At 33.2% G+C, this 19,073-nt stretch overlaps 1 protein-coding gene across 3 annotated transcripts in view; it reads right to left on the bottom strand.

Moving 5' to 3' along the window:
- The window catches only part of LOC106127631 (RNA pseudouridylate synthase domain-containing protein 2), a 229,821-nt gene that overhangs the window by 39,680 nt on the left and 171,068 nt on the right, over positions 1–19,073 (bottom strand). The window contains exon 1 of one of the 3 annotated variants that reach the window (XM_013325776.1): positions 4,362–4,547. The exons of the other annotated variants lie outside the window; for them this stretch is intronic. Coding sequence (XP_013181230.1) covers positions 4,362–4,547 — 186 coding nt within the window. Of the gene's footprint in view, positions 1–4,361; positions 4,548–19,073 lie in introns of those variants that run through there. 3 annotated transcript variants of the gene reach the window in all.

Here is a 19,073-nt window from a genome sequence, read left to right as displayed (position 1 = left end):
AAGAAAAAAGCAACGACTCGTGGGCGGTAACGAGATTGCAAATGAACATGCAGTTTGCATAATAATATTATGATCCCGACGATTAAACTCTTGATGGAAACAAAAAAAAACAGACAGGCCATTATGTTATTATACGTTTGAGTAAGAGATTAATGAGTTGAGGTTTAGTATGCAGTATATTATCATTTTTTCGTAAGGTACTTTATTAAAAAACATTAAATTAAATATTTAACGGAAACGGGATAATTATAATGCATCAACTACCCCATTTATATCAAACACAAAGAGAAGAAAGAAGGTATATTTCAAGTATTTTTATGCGAACCAGCCAATGTTAGTATATTTGCAAATGGCAAGCCATGATGATAAGTATATTAATGAAGATATAGCTAGAACGCTATAGTTCGCAGTGGACAGTCAACCTAAAGCGATAGCATCGCTACTAGAATTTGAAACCTTCGATCGCGAATACATGATTTAGAGTGCTATTACATAGGTCCCGAATAGACTACTGTCCAGATTAAATCCCACATAAATTACTTCTCTATTAATTTGTGTTGTAGTTAGCGTTTATAGTTATAATGGATGTTGCCAGTTTATATGTGTTAGCTCATAGAAATGGCAAGCCGCGAGCATTGGATAGGTCGGTGTAATGATTATCGACTAAATGGAGACATACGATCAATTAGACTTACACTGCTGCAGGCGAGATGCTATCGTCCTGGCAACATTACCATAAGCCTATAACGCTTAATATATTGCTAATAATATTTAAGTATTTTTAATAACTAAATTTAACGAGGGAAAAAGCGGGTACTGACACTGAGTATTAATATATTTTTTAAAGAATCTAAAATAGAGTATGCTTTACATCTAGTAACGAAGATAGTATTTGATATAAGAATTCTTATAGCTTTTATTTCTATTAATATACTAGTACTTATGAGTTTTCATTGTTTTCAAAGTTGCGTTTGAATGAAATACCAACATCATCATCATCATGAAATGTTTTGCTTGGGGAAGGTCATAAATATTTTGATCTTATTGTAAAACATTTGGACGTTTGATAGACGCCATTTAAACAATTCGTGACGTGTAGAATATCTCATCTCAATGTATCTCGTAAACTACGCTATGGCAAATGTTTGTACGATTCGATATAAGAAAAAGGTAAGGGATCGTATTTCGTGCAAAGTAAACGTGACCGAATTTTCTTTCGTCGTGTCTATTTTAGTCGTATCAGTTGACATGAGTATGTCTTCGTCAGGACAACAAACAGATGCGCGACATGCATGATATTTATTCATATTTTCTAGCTCCAAAATACGAAATGTAATATTTCTATTTATAAACGTTATACTTGATATATAAACACGGCTAAACACTCACGTATATTCGTCCGGTGGCTCGCTGAGCGACGGGCCGCGTCCGCGAAATAATACCACTCATCCTGATGAAGGGCCCCTGATGGGCTCGAAACTAATCGGTGCCGCTATCGAACGAATATACGTGAGTGTTTAGCCGTTTATATATCAGTTTAGTATACTGTCTCACGAAAGTTTGAATAATTTAACGTTATACTTTTACGATCTTTTTAAATTTGTATAAAGCAGTACTTAACTGATATATAAACACGGCTAAACACTCACGTATATACGTCCGGTGGCGGCACCGACTAGTTTCGAGCCCATCGGGGGCCCTTCATCAGGATGAGTGGTACTGGTATTATTTCGCGGACGCGGCCCGTCGTATATATACACGTATATACGTGAGTGTTTAGCCGTGTTTATATATCAGTTTAGTATAATGTCTCACGAAAGTTTGAATAATTTAAAAGCAGTACTTGTATGTAAAGTATAAAGATTCAAGTAATTAGAGAATCATTTCGCTTCATTGTGTAATAATTAACAAGATCAATGAACCGATATTACAATGGTTTCGAATTCACAATTATTCCATTTTCCCGAGTAAATGATAATTCAAGATCGCTGAATGAATTTAGATTTAAGATAATTAAATATCGAAGGGCTACATAAATTCCGTCGAAGGGAAAAATAGGGCGTACTCCGATCCGCAGAGCTATAAAGGTGCCCGAGGAACAACTATTCGGTCCTTAATAAAATTTAATGGTGCCATTTTAAAAAATATTAGACCTATAATTTATCAGAATAGGCTTTCTGTAAGGCGTTTGAAGTGTTATTTTATTTTACTTAAAATGGAACTTAATAATTGCAACATAAAAAGGATCAGTTGTTAACTAATTGAATAATAATGTCATTTTAGCTTAATATGAAGTACCTTATCGACTACCATATTCTTTTTGATTACTAGCTGTCGCCCGCGACTCCGTCCGCGCGGAATTAAGATACTTGGTCGCAGCGTAATGTTATAAAGCCTAAAGCTCTATAAATGGAATATCCAATCAAAAAATAATTTTTCAAATCGGACCAGTAGTTCCTGATATTGGCGTGTTTAAACAAACAAACAAACAAACAAGCAAACTCTTCTTTATAATATTAGTATAGATTATATGAACTAAACTGAGACAGGCAAGGATTTAAACATGCTTAACTTAATCAGTGAATTTCAATCGTTATATTTCAAAACTAAAATAAAAACTAAATAACTAAACATTTAATGAACCAAAAATAAATTAATAATTTACTGTAACGCTTTTCGAGTCGTAACAAATTTAATTACAACCCAAATTTGACATTTAGAAAATAAAATAAACAACATTTAACGGTTACATCCCTGAACAGACATTTATAACCATTTGGTGCCGACAAACTCCAAATTGCTTTATCCTCGGCATCACGCCGCGTTTCTCGTCATTAGCTATCATGAGGAGTTTTGCTAAAAACATTTTCATGTAACATCGTATAAATACATCCCTGTGTTACTTTCAATCAATTTTGTCTCATGAAAAAGCGTAAAAATTAATGTCGAAATATCTTACATACATTAAATAAATGACGAAATACGTCATTAAATATTCACCACACTACTTATAATCATGCTAACACGTGACACCTTTTACTCGTTAATACAAACAGTGATTTCCCTACAAATGAAGAGCGAACGTCGAAAAAAGACGAACGAGATTTTTCATTCCATTTCGGTTACAAATAAGCATCAAAAGATATTGAAAACGACGACGAGGATCAAAGGAAGACGATACGTTCAGATTTAAATATGTATTATTTTCGACACAGACTACGAGAGATATTTGAAAGACAAGGAACAAGATCTTGTATTAGCTATGCGATATGAACGTTTTCCTTTGACACATGTCAAATTTAAGTTCTCTATTGGTAGCCTGGAAATTGTGGATAGCAGACATCTGAACTAATGTAGGGTTCCATGTAGTTCCAATAAAATTACTAAAGAAAACGTAATCTGTTCGTACAAATGTTAGACATAAAAATGTCGTACATTAGTGCCATTAGCGATCTATGTCGATAAAAAAGGCGATTATATCATGGTTAGTTTTGTCAGAAAGTATATGAATTCTAATTAGGCATTGTAAATGACAAATCGCGCTTTGGTATAGAAAATGACATAAAAAATAAAACATTACATGAAGGCTACAGAATTATGAGGTTATTGAGATACTTTTTTGAAATTAATAGGGGATCGGTAATGAGCTATCATAATTTGGCCATGCCACCGGGTCAAATAACTTTGTCGGACTACATGTAAAGTCGAGTTGGATTGCTAAAATACAATTAAAATGAAACTTGTTGTTGTCTGTTAATCTAATTTCATTAAAGAAAACCGGATTCCTGACGAAATTGGAAATCGTTTTTAATTAAACGCGTCGCCATCACTGATTTTATTTAAAACTCGTGAAATAAATTAACGAATGATTCGATTCGTTCGCTTTTCATTTATTTATATTTTTAAAACTTCTTTGAAATATTTTACACTCGACGAACTTCAATGACACTTATATTTTCATACTCAATTAATTCCAATTCGACGCGAACTTCGAAATGTCGCTAAACACTTAAACTCTGTCAGAAACAGAAGAAAATCTGGAGCACTTTTTTGTTTCCATTACACTTTGTTAATTAAAATATTTTCGTTCATAGTTTTCTTGGCTCCAATTTAATTTTTATCGGACAGTTTAATTAACTGTAAAAGATTGGCAATCTGAGTATATTTAAATAGGAATTTAGTTTAAGTGAAACAAAGACTAATACGAAAGACACCTCTGCTAGACATAACAAGATTAAATGAAATAAGTCAGATGAGATCATTTCTCATGATTCTTAGTATCCTTTCCATTGTGCGTTCAAAGCACTAGATGATGAAGTGTAGTAATCACGCGGAGCATTAAGACGATTGCTCGTACGTACCTTCCTCCCGATCTGTGCCTGATGTTGCAGCGGGGGTGGCGCGAGCAGCCGCAACGGCGGCGGCGCCGGCGGCAGCGCAGCCAGTAACGGCGGCACGAACGGCACCACGCCACCCATCGGCAGCGCCACCGCGAACTTGTGCATGCCCATCGTCCACGGCACGAACCAGCCGCCGCCCGCCTGCATCGCGCCCCCGCCCGCCCCGCAGGCCCCGCCCGCCCCGTACCACGCCAGCTCGATCAGCTTTGGCACCTCCACATTCACTCAACCTCACCGGCTCCGTTATCGCCCTCCAACACGCGACATGGGCTCACAAACGCTCTTACCACTTTTCACAAATACCTGGGAACAAACAAACATATTGTTAGATCATAGGCAAAGTAATACTCGTGCAGAATTAGTACATTACAAAGGATAAATGATCACTGAACTCAATGCAATTCGTAGAGTGGCGTCAGAACTTTTTATCTCTATTTTGTGTGTATAATTTTTTAAAATACTGTCAGCCTGGTTAGCTATTAACATGATAGATGTTGTCATCGATTGACATCAATAAAGTTTCCGGTAATTGATTCATATACTTGCGAAAATAGAGGCCGCAGATGTGTTGATAAGTTAATATTTAAGAATGATTTTTATTAATATAATAAATTGCTCGACGAAGGAAATTTCCTGATTGCGGAATCTAGGTGAAATATCTTCAGAATAGATCAAAGAGTATATTTATTTAATAAAATGGGATAATGAAAGAGAACACTGCGTGGTATTATTTTCTTGGCTTGGTTGATGAGAACCGTGAAATTGGAAGTGGCCGTAATTAGCAACGTCTCTTATGTTCCCGGAATCTTTGTTCCGTCAATCAACCAGTTCGACGGACATTGACGTTTTTAAAAAAAAAGTCGTTAAATTATTTAATAAGATCACTTCCACGAAATATTGTCGAACAAGTTAAAATTTTTGTTATATGTTTTAAGAAACGAATTATAATTATGACTAATTTAAAGTCACGTAAACTTTAAATTTTCAAACTTTATTATTATTTAACCTATCAATAAACCCTTAATTCAGTGTCAATGCTACAAGACATTCATACATAATTTGGAAGACAAGATTCCAAAAATTACAATGTGCCCTAAATTACTGAAATATTTTATATTAAACATGATAAAACAAGGCTTATATTTAAACACAGAGCCCAATATTTTCCAATCCAGACAGTATTATAATTGATAACATCTGGGAATAAAATTGTATTTCGATCAATATCTTTTGAAGTCTTCGTACTCATTGTTGTTGTGGGCAAAGGTTACCAGAGTTCATTTTAGATTTCGAATACTTTATATATATTATACAACACAGCGTCTCTTGTTGCTACGCCTGACAGTACTGCGAACTTATCTTCTATAAGTTTTGGAATTGAAAATAATAACCAAAATATCTTTGTTTAGTTAAAGTTGTCTTCTACCATATTTCAAATGAATGTAAAATTATATGTACTCAAATAACGTATTACGTTAACTTAAATAACGTATTGGCCAATACCACAAACTACTGCTAAAGAATTCAGAATAGATCCTGGGATTTTCCCTTTCTTGTTTATTTCCATTTGTTTACAATGAAGAAGAAAATATAATATCAAAAATTTCTCTTTCACTATTTGCTTCTTATTACTTCAACTATTCGATTTTTGCGGAATAATACTTACAAAGCATATTAACTTGCCACAAAAGAACCTAAGCGTATATTCCTATCCATTTCATAATGGATATTTTTACTGTTCATCCATTTACATAATCAAATAACGCTCGTGCACAACCACTAGTGCGGGGATTTCGAATGAAATCGTTTTGAGCGGCATCCAAATTCAAACAAAAGAAAATTGGAATAGCCGTCTTCGGAACTATGGTGTGCTGAAATTTCAGACGTCAACGTCATGCGATCGCGAGCTTTTAAAGCTTCCCTATAAACTGCGCTCGCTGTTTATTTAACTTTCATTTTGAAAGAGCTTTTGTTTCTTTGATTGATGTGAAAAATAAACTCGAATCGTTTATTTTACTGTGCGGAGTACTTGTTTAGTTATGATTCAATACTAATGCAGAATTTGCTTATTATTCTTGTGAAGTGTATAAAAAGGGTAGTACGTTGACTTGACATTTCTTATTGGTTGATTTCAAATGTCGAACTTGTCTAAAACATCAGCTGTCTAAGTTTTATCAAAAAGTATAAGAGAGAAAACAATATGGTGCAATGGAATCTAACTCTTTTCACGAGAGTTGAACATTTTAACCTGATGAGTCAGTTTCTATTCGAACAGCCGATGCTTCGTTGAAACAATATTGGGTGTCATTTAAATACACGGCCGATAGCGGACGCCGACAATGGGTACTCGGTCGAGGTTTTCGAATTTCAAATTAGAAATGCAAATAGGCCCTATCTGGGATCGGTCCTTCGTCGGCGCCGGGACGTTGTAACAAATAAACCGAATTCATTCAAGAAACGATAATAACAATATGCATTTTTTTAGAAACATCGGTATGTTCGGCGCTTTATAGTGCTATTAAGTAATGACTTTATTTATCGAGAAACTGTAGCCATTGGAAGACTAATTCAATCTGTTAGGAAGAAAATCCGACATTGTGCTGATGAACTGGCGCAACACTAGCTTTATTAAAATGTCAAAGTTTAAGTCCCATCACTAATCATTCTGACACTTGACTTGGTAATGAAAGCGCGCCATTTGCGCCAAAGAATTCTAACTCATAATGTCTAAAAGTAATTAGGTTACCAAATCGTGCCACAGATGTTGTACAGGCATCTACCACGGTTAAACCTAAAATACGTATAATTATTTACAAAACAATACAAAAAAAAAAATCGAAAAAGGTCAATAGGTAAAAATTAAATTATGTAAATTTGGTCCATGTTTAAATAAGGAATTTTTCGTCTTGCAATACGCAGGCGGCATGACTCGACAAATTTGAAATACGTTGACTCATTCCTAATAACTTAACTCACGTAGAGATAGATCTCTACTATTCCTTCGCTATGAATAAAACTCGGAAATAAACAAAGAAATACTTGATACAGACAAACCGACAAAGGAATGAAGTAGAAGAATTTATTTTGCCAGTGTATGGAAATCTTACTAATATTATAAATACGAATGTTTGGATGGATGGATGTTTGTTCGAAGCTATCTCCAGAACGGCTGAACGGATCTCAATGAAATTTGGCATACATATAAAACTAATAGTATATTTTTTAAATCCGCGTAGACGCAGTCGCGTGCGATAGCTAGTAGTAATAATAAAATAGAACAAATCATCGACGTCCAATATTGTAACTAATTAATTTACGATTTATTATTGTAGTAGAATTATAAATTAGTTTGGAAAATTGTTATCGATAGATAAAACCATAAATTAAGTAACAGCTAACAATTAAATTCTATATAAAAGGACAAAGGAATTTGAAATATTTATTGATGTCATTTATTTATTAATCTATTCGTTCAATTTAGAATAAAAACATGAAAGTAGGATTAACTCTAAAGCCGTTAAAAATATCAAAATGCCAATAAATAGTATCGCATTTCATAATCAAATATGACATACTTACAAACATGTTTAGTTACATGTTTGTAATTACGTTTTATTACATTACGTATTGTTTTTGCAATTTATTCGAAGATACGAAATAGTATTATGAAATATCCATATCTCATAATTACACGAAATTTTAAAAAATACATTAATATTGAAAAGTAATTACATATTACTTTGTTATAATAAGTAATGGATTTGTTAAGAAATAAACAATATTTTTTATATCAAAATATTCAACAAATATAGGCAAAAGCATCACTAAATGGTATCAAAAATTGATCCTTTGCTGGGCGCCTTACTTAGTTATCTCGTCTAGTCTACGTCAGTTATGTAAGGGTTAATCTGACTAATATTATAAATACAAATGTTTGGATTTATGGATGGATGATTGTTAGAAGGTATCACCACTGCATGGACCTTGCTGAAATATGACATAGATGTAGATTATAGTCTGGAAGAACACAAAGACGCGAGTGGAGTCTCGGGCGACAGCTAGTTTTGAACACAACAGAACAGCATGATATAATCGCTATCAAAAATCGATTTTGGACAATGTAAAGCTAATGAATTAATAAAAGGCTACAATAGTACGAGCGTTTGATATCTAAAAAAAGTGGAGGCTATAAAAATTGGGGCCGGACAAAAGAGGGATCGTCGGTCATAGGTCAGTAAACAAATCGATTGGCGGTTAACATGACAATAGTCAGTTTGTACGGTCACTGGAGAACTCATCATAGGCCTGTTTAGAGCCGTGTCACGCTATTCACCTCGTCTATTCAGATATGTTGAAAATAATTTGGTGTTTCGAATTGTTATTATGAAAGTTTTCGTTGGAGTTATAAACACTTTATAGGTATTTTTTATATCGTACAATGAATATTTTATGAACCATGGTTACTTAATCAAATATTAATCCTGTTGCCTATGAGGTTAGTAAAAATATTTAAATTAAGTATGAAATGCACATTTATTTAAGTGTGAACTATGCTGGTCAAAATATGGAGAAAATGGATTTAAATTTTGCAAAAAAATACTCCAACTAATTTAAAACATTATTACAATCATGAATCAATCAATTTTTAAAATACGAATCTTACAAGAGTGTTCACAAAAAAAAAATATTCACAAAATTTCCTGAATAATTTACAACTAAGCTGACACCAATCATTTAACCGGATAAATATTAAAGCAAAAAATAAAACGTATTGCATAATCCGACAAAAACAACTAAGTTGCAGGATAATTTATTACGAGAAGCTATAGGTCAAAGACCCATGGAGCGGTCAAAAATCAAGGAAACATTCTGCCTTGTAGCAGAACTTTTAAAAGCAATTAGTTGTACAATGAACCCAGTTCAATAAACTGAAGATCCGATCCGAGTCCTAACATAAAAAATAAATATTTTCTTGTATTAATTTCCATGCCCAAACATATATAGAAATTTGATCCTTCGTTCGTATTTCAAACAGATAGAGAATAACGTATTTTGGGTACAGGTACAATAATCTCCACTACTTAAATATTACGTACTATTTGCAAATAGTCCTAAAATTGCTGCAGAGCTTTTAATAAATAACTTATTATTATTATAACTTGTTTATTATAGAATTATGATTATAACTCTTTTAAATATAGTCGCTGCAACTAATTTTGTTACATCTGCCAAGCGCCATAAATATCAAAGCAATCAGAATTTAAATAAAGCTCGCCTAAAGCTCCGGGTAAAAGCTCATTGAAACTATAAAAAATAAGACTCATAATCGTCTAGATTTAGATGTCGATTGTAATAACGATTTACATAAAAACCTACAAGCGCTCATTCCGCGGTTACTGCGGCCAGTTATGGTTACGAAGAAAAAAGCTTGTGAAAGCTTTTGAATATTAGCTTTTTATAGCCATTTACAGAGTCGATACCTCGTTACTCTTAAATAAGATGATATCCTTAAAGGTACAAGTGTTATATGTATATAAAGTGACTCAACTTTAAGGTCTATAAAAATGAAATAAAACGTCAAATGCTCTAACGCATCTATACAACAATTAGACCTATTTTTAAGTTTATAATTTTATTTCTTCTTAAAATAAAAACAAATAATCCTTCTGACAGTTGCACAAGAATAAAGAATTGTCGCTTTATAAAGTTACAAACAAAACTTTTAAAATTAAAGATTTCTGTACAATAATGTATGTATTTTTAGACAGTATTAATTAAAAACACTTGGCGTGAATGACGTGCTTTCGTTACAAAGTCCAGTGTCGGAATGAATAGTGAAGGGACACAAACGCCGACATTTTATTCAGGCTAGTGTTGAGTCAATACACTGGCTCATATCCGGATTTTCTTCCTAACAGTATGTATAAATGTTTTAATTTCTAGCTTTAGGTGACATTATTAGTAATATCATAGACTTTATTAGTAATAGGTGACATTATTACTAACATGCATAAAAACGTAATTTGTCTTTTCTAAAATAAAAGAACATTAGATGCCGTAGTCCCAAAAATTTCTTGGCGTACTTCCCAATGAATTTAATTTCCACGATCAATGTTTTATTGGAAGAAGGGTTTAAAAACTAGTTTTATTAAACTTATTTATATCAACGTAAAATATTTACAAGGTGAATAATTTAATCGATATCCTAACATTAATGCTGGTAAATTATATTGAGCTTTATATCACAAAAATAAAGAACTACAAAAAAAATATTTTGGGATTGCGACACTTTAAGCCGGTCTAAGCCATACATATAACGCTTATATATTTATTTATATACTTATATATCATAATACTGTCAGTGCCCACTAAAGAGGAACTGGTTTTGGGATCCGGATTCGATCTTATGCAAATGCACTGTCCAAATTGATAATGTATCGTAAACACATTTAAAATTCATTAGAAGTTTTTGCGAGAGTGTAAGCTGAGCATACTCTGAACACATGACGCTGTGTTTCCATTTACAAAAACATATTGTTTCGCAATTTCCATTAACAATTATTTTGATGATAATGTTATTGTACAAGGTTAAGTTACAGAGCCATACGCGCAACTAAAATCCGTTGCGAGCCGTGCGTATGGCGCGTCCGGTGCAGGCCATTATACACGTACCTATAAGGTTTACTATGAGTCACTTTGCTAGTATAACATAAACAGAGATAATTCTACAGGTCAAGAACTATAACCATTAACTACTAAGCTCACATTTTACGACGTTTTATAAAAGATAATTTCTAATTAATCTTTAGTATAAAGTTAAGTAAAATAAAGTTTTTATTATACAATTTTCGTTTTATAATTCAATATATCGCAATGTCTGATTTGATTTCTTAGTACCATTCTTGTCGATCCTACATAAACTTTTATCCGTTATCGAAAGGAAATTGAATATCATTGACCAATTTCGATCATTGGGAACGTCTTCAGATGGTCCGGAACAGATCCCGAAAGGCTGACAACTCGTTTAGACGCCAGGAAATTTGAATATAAGCATCACTTAAGGTTTTCATTACAAAATACCGTAGTCTTTCTTAAAAAAATATCTAATATCAATTCCGATTTTCTTTTATTTCTGATTTTTTAATAATAAAATGTATGCGATATGAAATTCTAAAATGTTTTAATAATATTATTTAAATTAACACAAAAAAGGAGATCGAATAGGGATAACTACAAAGGTAGAGAAAGACCAAAGAAAGTATGGATGGGTTGTGTGAAGGAGGACATGCGTAAGGAGGTGGATTCAGATATGACGACTGATATAGATGTATGGAGGAGGAAAGATGTGTGAAGGGCAGGTTGATGATGATGAAAACATTCTTTTAATACCATTACGAACCGACAGACGACATAATTAAGATATTCCCATCTTATTCTTAATCAGATACTGCTTCCTACTTAGAGTGTCACTTGAAAAAGTCGTTAAATTAAACTCAAATATGATTAGCTTCTTTATAAATGCGTAACTACATACATAACAGGAAGTATTAACCAAATAAGAAAACATTACACAAATCGTGAGAAACTTTAGATGTATCTAGTCATGGTTTGCTACCTATCAGTTTTAACGTAACGTACATGAGAAAAAGATTTCTTAACATTACTATGGAACGAATTGATTCTATGCATTCGAATCAATAGACAATTGTCTGTCTTGTTTCTTTCTTTTATACGTTAGTATTTAAATTCAATATAAGAATTAAACCTTTTAAGATTTAATAAAACAATCGATATAGAAAAGCAACTACCCATACTCAACACGTCACGTCGAACCGATGACGTCACAACGTGAAAATGAACGTTCGAAAGATGTACGGAATCGTAATCAGTGTTCACACTGAATCACATATTTGATACCAGAGATATGTTCATAAAATAGAAATGTTGTAAATTCGCGTGTTAGATTAATTAAGGATTCAATGACATTTTGTTTTAATTCACAACTATATGTTAAATTACTAATCATATAAAGTGAATGTTAACATATAGTTATCACTTTATTAGATCTCGATTAGTATCAAGCGAATACATTTATAACAATCATTTAACAGTGGTAGAGCCCGCTTTAACATCTTCGCACGAATCGCCCCGGCTCGCCCGGTGAAATACCACGACCACACAGAAGACAGGCGTGAAGTGGAAGCAATTCCGCGTTTTGTCTGATGAGTGTGTGTCCCGGAGGTCTAATTTAGTCCTCTTTTACTTCCCACCCTTTTTCTTATAAGAAAAGGATGGGAAGTGGAAGTGGACTTTTCGGATTAGAGGATGCATGGGAATGGAAAACATTCTCTTTTTGTGCATCCTCTCCTCCGTCGATTAAAGGTAGGCAACGCATATGTAATTGCGTATGTCTATGAGCAACGGTCACTTCGCTACATCAGCGATTTCGTGTGGCCGCTTGCTCGTTTGCCACGTTATGATATAAAAAAAATCAAGTATCGTTAGTTAAATCAGACAGATGGAATTTCTCATTTTATTCCAAATGAAATTGTATGAAAAAGTAAGATTAGGAATATAATCTTTACGGCTTTATCCAATTTAATCCTTTCTCAAGCTCAACGCCGACGCTATTAAGGCCCGAACACAATGGCCCACGAAAACGTAATAATCAAATAAAAAAAATAGCATCGTAAATCGTCAAACGAAGCGGGCGAGGGCATAATGTTTGCAAATTGAGAGCGTGTTCGCAGCGGCCCTTTGCCTTTTTCAACGAAACTTATTTTGAATGCGATAAATTACAATAAGATACTCCTTGAAGAAAATAAATTTTGTGGTTTGACATTCGAATTTTTGGTGCGAGTTTGACCTATAGTATGCATGCTCCTTTTTTCAGCTGACTTCACACTTGTAAAAACATATTATTATGATTTTTTCTACGGATATTTCGATAGTGAAAACCGACGGTTAGAATTCTTATGTACTTCAACTGATTATTTATCTATGAGTATATTCTTATCTCTTTTAAAATACCTTAATTCATTATAGCCGGACGGCTTTAAATCGTAAACTTTTTATCAATTTGAATTAGTAAACATAGTACTTGGTACATGACAAGTTAAATATGCAAAACATTTGAAATTATTCTGAGACAAAACAGCGCATTTTACATGCAACAAAATAAAAAAAACATAGACACGACATGATAGAAAAGTGGCTTATGTCACAAAACGATATAAAATTTATTCGACAAATTCCAACAAACACATCACTGGCACAAAAATTGACCAAAAACTCAACACCTCACACATAAAAAACATTTAAAAAACATGGACAATGTGACCTCTAATTTAAAGAAATTCCAATTCCTACACAACACTTACATATGTTATTCTGATTAGATGAACATAAATTTTGATTCACTTTGACGGATACCGAATCCGAAATGTCCGAATCTTTTTTTGAAAACGAAAGGGATTTGATACAAAAAATGAAACAGTGAAATACGACTGTATACAATTCAAACTGTTTGAATATTGATCTATACTTTCGTACTGTCGAATTCTGTTCACGGTCGTAATGTGTTATTAAAATAATCATTTAAAGAAAAATAGCGACAATTTATCGACAGCTATAAAGATTATTACTGGAAAAAGTCGATCCGGTTTAAAAGCAAATGATTCTAATCTGGAGACATGTGTTGCTAAATTCGACTTTAAATCATTGCAATAGAGTTTGTATTCGTAAGGGGATAACACATTGAAAACATTATTAAAACGCAAAGGTCAATAATGAGTATAATCTAATGATTCCAAGCCATAAATTTAGTGATGTATGATAAGTATTATTGATATCGATGTACGAAATATCTTTATTACATTATAAAAATACTAGCTGTCGCCCGCGACTCCGTCCGCGTGGATATATAAAAAAACTTAATTAGTGTAGCCTATGTGTTCTTTCAGACTATGTTCTATATGCCATATATATTCCAAATTTAATCGATCGCATAAATTGAAAAAACTAAATAAATAGTATCATACGTCCGTCTCTTGGCTCTAAGCTACCTCCTCACTAATTGTCAGCCATATCGGTAAAGCCGTTCTTGAGTTATAAATAGTGTAACTAACATAACTTTCTTTCATATAGATAGATTATTAAATTTACCAGCGTCTGTTAGTGTTGTTTCATTAAATTGCTTCCGAATCTGTTGAAAATTAATATTTAGCCATTGAAAGTTGCTTAAATATCTTCATCATCATCAGCTCACTATACGTCCCCACCGAGGGGCTCAGAGCCTACCCAAAGTCAAGGGTGATTAGGCCATAGTCAACCACGCTGGCCAAGTACGGGTTGGTTGACTTCACACATATCTTTGAATTTCTTCTCAGATATGTGCAGGTTGCATCACGATGATTTCCTTCACCGTAAGAACGTCGGATAAATGTACGTATGTAAATCAGAAATCGAAAAACACATTGGTACATGACGGGATTCGAACCAGGACCTGCAGATTGCAAGTCAAGTGCTTGACCACTGAGCCACCGACGTCTTAAATAACTTCAATATATCGATATAGCCAACATGCAGCAATTACTCATGACGTTAGTTGTTTAATACGACTAAAAAGCTAAAAAAATACATCGTTACACATAAAACGTTGCCAAAGATTTACACGCACACATTATAACTCTTGCGACCCTAATATCATCGTAAAAAAAAGTACAAAAAAATAATCTTGGAGTAAAAAACATTTATATAATTCGCTTTAATTAAAACGCAACTTGATTAAAAAACAGATTTTATCGGATCTACACTAAAGATACCTTTGTACTGAATACAGCATTAAGTAATCCTCATAGTATAATCACAAAAAACAACAGCAAAGCTAAAGCAAAAAAAAATTACGCTTCTTTAGACTATAAAAGCCAGCGATAAGCGCAAATACAAACATCGAAGAAACCGCAAACTGAGAGCCTTGTCTTACATTTACGCAACAAAAACGAGTTAATGAAAACAAAGTACAATCTTACTATTGTAAAATGCAAAAGTTTGGATGGATGGATGGATGTTTGAAGGTATTTCCGGAACGGCTCAACGGATCTTGATAAAATTTGGTACACATGTAGAACATATTTTGGAAGAGCGCAAAGGCTACTAACTATGTTTTTTTTAATTCCGCGCAAACGGAGTCGCGGGCGACAGTTAGTAATATTATAAATGCAAAACTTTGGATGGATGTTTGTTTGAAGGTATCTCCGGAATGGCCCAAGGAATCTTGATAAAATTTGGCACACATGTAGAACATAGTCTGGTAGAACACATAGGCTCAGTTAGTAACTTATAAAGATTTTTTCAAGAAGAAGAGTCGCGGGCGACAGCTACTAACAGAATAAACTCGTATGAAAACAATAGAAACTCCCTTACTTGTGGCAGTATATTCAATTAATACATTGTCACTATGTCGTACGAACACACGGGATGACGTCATCTGATAATAAACTTTGTTGTGGACAAAGAAACTTTTATGTAGGCCACGAAACCATCGGTCCCATATTAACTTAATTACACCTAAACAGAGTACACATATTTTGAGACTAAGCACGATAGTTATTACGTCTTATCGAACAATAGTCATTGCTAAATACTTTTAGACAAATCATAAACCGATGGGGCAATGAACTGTTACCTTATTTCATACTAATATTATAAATGCGAATGTTTGCATGGATACATGATGTTAGAACGTATATCCGGAATGGCTGCATCTCGATAACATTTGACACAGATGTAGAACATAGTCGCGTGACAGCGTGGTTGGAGTCGGGGGCAAAAGCTAGTAAAATATAAATAAAAATTCATTAAAAAAGATAGAAACAGGGTAACAACATCAAATTCACGGCTTACATTGCAAAGAATTGTTTACTTAGGAACACTGTTCAGCAGACAGTTTCTGGAGCGTTTACCCGACTAAGATTAATGTGAGTTTTTATCAAATAAAGAAAGATTTTCGAACGCTAGTTTCGAATAAATTCCAGGCCAATACATGTTAAACTGGCACATGTTTTAACTAGGTCAAACATTGTATGATTTTATATCATAGCGTATTGTAGTGCTCTGTAAAATAGATGCTATTATGACTCTAACAGTGGGTTTCTGACACCAAGATCTCTGTATAAAACATATCGTCATACGGATATAGCATTATGTTTTAAACGGGGATGTAAACCCACGGTAAATGCTATAAGGCATAAGCAGGATAATTTTTTTAATTGCAGTTCAAATGTTCATTTCATAAAAATAATATACATCAAGCTTGGAAGTCGTAATTTCGGAAATGAGAAATGTTTGTAAGCAGAATGTAAAAAAACTCAATTTTAATTACAAAATCCTTTGATTTGTAAATCTAAAGATAACATCATAAAATAAACTTTCTAAATACGGTATAATTTTTTCTAGATAAGTCTAAAGATAATAAAAATGAGGACTATATAATATTAATCAACTTACACTTTGATGACCTTCGGATAACCCTAAAGGTGTTAAATGTACAATCGTGTGAAAAATAAAGTACAGGGTCGACAAGACGCCATTACAAGATTACCGTATTACACGCGAGCATTATTAGAAATAACACCACAGTTTATTTATGTAACGAAACAATAACTTGAAGCCGTGGTTCAGCAATTACATTGACTGCTTGGCTTCTAAATATTATACAGAAAATCTTGAATCACGCATCACAGAAAGAGGTCCTTGACCTCCAAAAACATAAGACAATCATATCTACATTTTGTTATTGCATAAACTTTAAATTGCAATATATAGTTTGATATAATTTTTCATTTCATAAGTTAGCTATTATTAAAATTAATTAAAGAAAAAAATATCAGTTAATTTCTTGTAAGAATTCTGAGACCAATTTCAGATAAAACTTTGTGTTTCCCGTTTTTCTTTTTCCATTATCTTTCACATTTACAAAACGAGTTCGATGGTAAGCCGAAATTCTTTTACATAGTTCTACGTTTTATCATAGTAAGTCGTAAGAGTACTGTTTTTACATTTAAATGACATTAAAAGGTAAAAAGTAAACATTTGGATGGGTGCAAGTCTTCCGGTGTAGTAAGTGTTTGAAGCGATTGTTCTTGCGCATACACTTTGAATGGTTAATGTATCGGCGCAAGCGCATCCCATACTGCGGCGATTTAAAAACAACGTGACGCTTGTATTGTCTACCAATGGTATTATTAAACAATGTCGTTACATTAACTATTATGTACTTTCTTGTCATGTCCGAGTTGAATGATCTGTTGAGATTGTAATTCTGTGATATAATATGAAAAGATTTTTGAATGTAAGAAAGTTAGAGTTATTTTTTTAAGAGAATTCATAAAGGAGAAGGTTTGAAATTCGTCGAGATGTTTATTTGATTGTCCTTTATCAATAATGAACAAATGTAATAAATTTTGAATACGGTGTTCAACAAAAGACGACATAGACAAATATAAAAATTGACAAATATTTTTTTGCACTAACCGTGGCTTTCTGTTTTATCAAAGGTAATGACAGGTATGACTATATGTTTTTAGCTGAAATTTTTATCTCAGAAAACAACTATAAATATCTGATTATTGGAAAGTAAGAAAAGCAACCACATAATATACTAGTAAGATATCCATGAATTGTCAGTAAATATTACCTATAAGAGTCTACTTATTTTATGGCTCCTGAACCTTTGCTTGTCAGACATCGTTCCCTCGTAAGGGTTAACCAAGGGTATGTGCATAAGTGATTGACGTCGGCCGAGACGCATTCATTACGCGAACACGCGCAACACATCTTAGTCACATTTTACGACGGCACCGGGATAAATTGATTTTAAGGGCGGAGCGAACGTCAATCGTAAATTATCTGTCATTAATGATTGATCGAATTTTAAATGCAACAAATGGAAAAAGGTTATTCCAATCGTTAGATTTTATTTAAATTTGGAATTTTTTAATTGTAATTTTAATTAAAAAGGTTCTTAACCTAAACAGCCAGTAACGTCAAAGCCGTATTTAAAAATGGAATGCAATAATCTCAGCTTGTACGATACAAATGTAAATACATTTTTAAATCGTGTCCGTGATCGTAAATAAATAAATTTATGGTCAATTGAATCTTATGGTATTTATGCGAGCCGATAGATTGCGAAATGCATTCTGTTCAATTGGCAGCGGTTTGGTTTTTTTTTTATTTCCGGCCAATGTTTTCAGCGTTGATTGGCGCAGACCAAAATGAAATTTGTGATGATTTTCCCGCACACTGTTAAATTGATTGATTTATATTTTCTGATTGAATTTATTGAGAATAAAAATAAATCTGTAGTCTTGAAGTAAACTGATACTCGTAAAATCGGAAAATATTAATTATGCCAAAATGATAAGGTTACAATGTTTTTAAGATAGTTAAAAAATCATATTTGAATTGAGTTGTGTCATATTTAACTTGTCGCGAGTTTTGTAAGATGTAGAATGAGAGTGAGGACAATTTTGTACGAGTATCTCGGTAGTGGAAGCCCACGGTTAAATAATCTAGTACATCGACATTTACTAATAGCAATTATATCGAGCTGGCAACACAAACTCTTTTAATCTTTCTCTCAGTTGTTTGTCGACGGCGCATTAATTGTTT

The sequence above is a fragment of the Papilio xuthus genome, unplaced genomic scaffold (assembly GCF_000836235.2).
Source record: "Papilio xuthus unplaced genomic scaffold, Pxut_1.1 DF824655.1, whole genome shotgun sequence".
Lineage (NCBI taxonomy): Eukaryota > Metazoa > Arthropoda > Insecta > Lepidoptera > Papilionidae > Papilio > Papilio xuthus.
Note: the sequence above shows the minus strand (reverse complement) of the source record. Positions and strands in the feature narration are given on the sequence as shown.